Here is a 2044-nt window from a genome sequence, read left to right as displayed (position 1 = left end):
AGTATTTGTAATGTCTCCCCCTCTTGCCTCCCCACCAGGATATCATCTTCAAGAAGGCAGAAATTTAAGGCAAAAAACTAAGACATGTACACACCAAAGCAAAAGAAGCAGAGCGCTCAGGTCGGGCTGAGCAACCTTGTTGTATATTGTAATAGGTCCTTATCTGGACCCTAGATCTCCACACTGTGCACTGGTCTCATCCAGTTGCACATAGTAATGGCTGGGGAAGGGGCAAGTATAAGGTTTAACACCCAAGTAGAAGAACATGTTTTATTATTTTTTTTAAAGATATATTTATGATGTATAGTGTTCTGCCTGTATGTCTACCTGCAGGCCAATAGAGGGCACCAAATCTCATTAAAGATGGTTGTGAGCCACCATATGGTTGCCAGGAATTGAACTCAGGACCTCAAGAAGAGCAGCCAGTGCTCTTAACTACGGAGCCATCTCTCCAGCCCAATAACATGTTTTTAATAGTTGCTTTACCTCTTTAGTTTAAAACAGAATCTTGCTATGTAACTAACACTGCCCTTAAACTCAACCATTCTCCGGTCTCACCCTTCCAAGTGCTGAGATTATAAATTGTGCCACTATGCCCATAGTTCACTCATAAAAACGAAACCAAATCCGAAAGTCACAGTTGTTTCGTCCCTTCAACAAAATACATCCTTACACGCAGTCCCTCAGATGAGGTAGGCTGTGAGCTCTGGTACCAGTTTCAGCACCCACTACCAGGGTTCAGTCTTGCAGTTTGCGCTCACACTTTTTCTCCAGTTCGGCCATCTCCTTAAGGACCAAGGCTACACTGTACCGCAGCTCCTGAAATTTGGCCACGGGTACCTCAAAGCGGTGTGCAGATCCATCTGTGAGCTTCAGCTGCATGAGAACACTCGGTTGCAGGGAGCGGGACTGAGCACTGGTGGAGATGGCCACATCCACCCGCCACCGGAAGTAGGACAAGTGGGGCAGCCAGGACCCCTGCTGTTGGGCCACAGAGTCGAGAAGTGGGCGCTGACTCCCACACGCCAAACTGGTCAAATCTTCAATCAGATCTTGAGGAATGCCAAGCTCCTGGAGCTGATCCTGGAAGGCTTCTGGCTTCAGACTGGAAGGGGGCCGCCGGAGGGCCTGCTGGAGCAGTGTGTGTGTGCCTGCCAACAGGACGGCCAGCCGTTCCTCCGACAGGTTAGCACTGGCACCAAGCTGTTGTACAGCTTCTCTGCAGTCTTTCCCATGCAGGGCCCCGACGACAAGCTTCAGCAACTTTCTGAAGGTGCTCCTGTCTAAGTCCCTCATGAGCGGAACCACTGCCGCCACTTCTGGAGAGGGCTGGGCTCCCAGGAAACTGACTCGGCCACCATGACTGTCAGCTGGATGGTGCAAGTACGGAGCTGCAGCCCCCAAAGCAGACATCCTTGCTTCCCCTTTCCTGATCAGTCCGAAGAGAAGGTGCTAACCACAACTACCTGGAGAAGTGAAGAAGAGACAAGTGACTCACTGGCTAGGGGCTTCATGTATCAAAAAATGAGATTCGATGTGGTGCCCCATTCCGCCTGTCACTGTTCACGTGAGCTACCGACGATAGACAGTAAACGGGACACGTGCTTGGGAGGTGGAACTAAGACCGGATGGCAAAGGAGTCCACCTGAGTCTAGGAGAAGAGAGGCCGCCCAGAGATCAGCAGTTGGCAGGAAAAAGAACCAAGAAACAGAAGTGCACGCATAGGTCCTACGTAAGCAGTATTCGTGAATTTGAACAACGCAGTTGAGACCCCTCCCCTACTCAGGCCCGAATCCTAATCATAGCTCTGGAAGACCCAATGATCTCACATTACAAATATAAACCACTCCTTTAAAGCCCTCGGCACCTGGAGGAAGCTGTCCGCTGGTAGCTTACCGCGGCTGGCAGAAGCAGGAAGTTGACCGGGCCTTGGGAAGGGTCCAGAGACACTTCCGGGCTACTCTAGGATAGCGTGATAGAGCACCTCTATGGTTCCCGGAGCCGCGCACGCGCAGAAGGGCAGCAGACCTCTGGAGTTGTCTTC

The 2044-nt window shown here is 51.1% G+C and overlaps 1 protein-coding gene across 3 annotated transcripts; it reads right to left on the bottom strand.

The window, feature by feature from the left end:
• Positions 1-256: 256 nt before the first annotated feature.
• Commd5 (COMM domain containing 5) lies at positions 257-2044 on the bottom strand. 3 transcript variants are annotated; one of them, XM_048454645.3, is made up of 2 exons: positions 1897-2044; positions 257-1466 (listed from the first exon to the last, which is right to left on the bottom strand). In XM_048454645.3, exon 2 carries the CDS (start codon positions 1411-1413, stop codon positions 739-741), a length of 675 nt encoding a protein of 224 aa, XP_048310602.1. In that variant the 5' UTR covers positions 1414-1466; positions 1897-2044; the 3' UTR covers positions 257-738. The 3 variants fall into 3 exon arrangements, with proteins under 3 accessions (XP_048310602.1, XP_048310601.1, XP_048310603.1); XM_048454644.3 differs by having other exon boundaries at positions 1868-1997; XM_048454646.3 differs by having other exon boundaries at positions 1830-1936.

This window comes from Myodes glareolus, chromosome 19 (genome assembly GCF_982192425.1).
Source record: "Myodes glareolus chromosome 19, mMyoGla1.1, whole genome shotgun sequence".
Lineage (NCBI taxonomy): Eukaryota > Metazoa > Chordata > Mammalia > Rodentia > Cricetidae > Myodes > Myodes glareolus.
The sequence above is the reverse complement of the archived record's forward strand: the minus strand, read 5'-3'. Positions and strand labels throughout refer to the sequence as shown.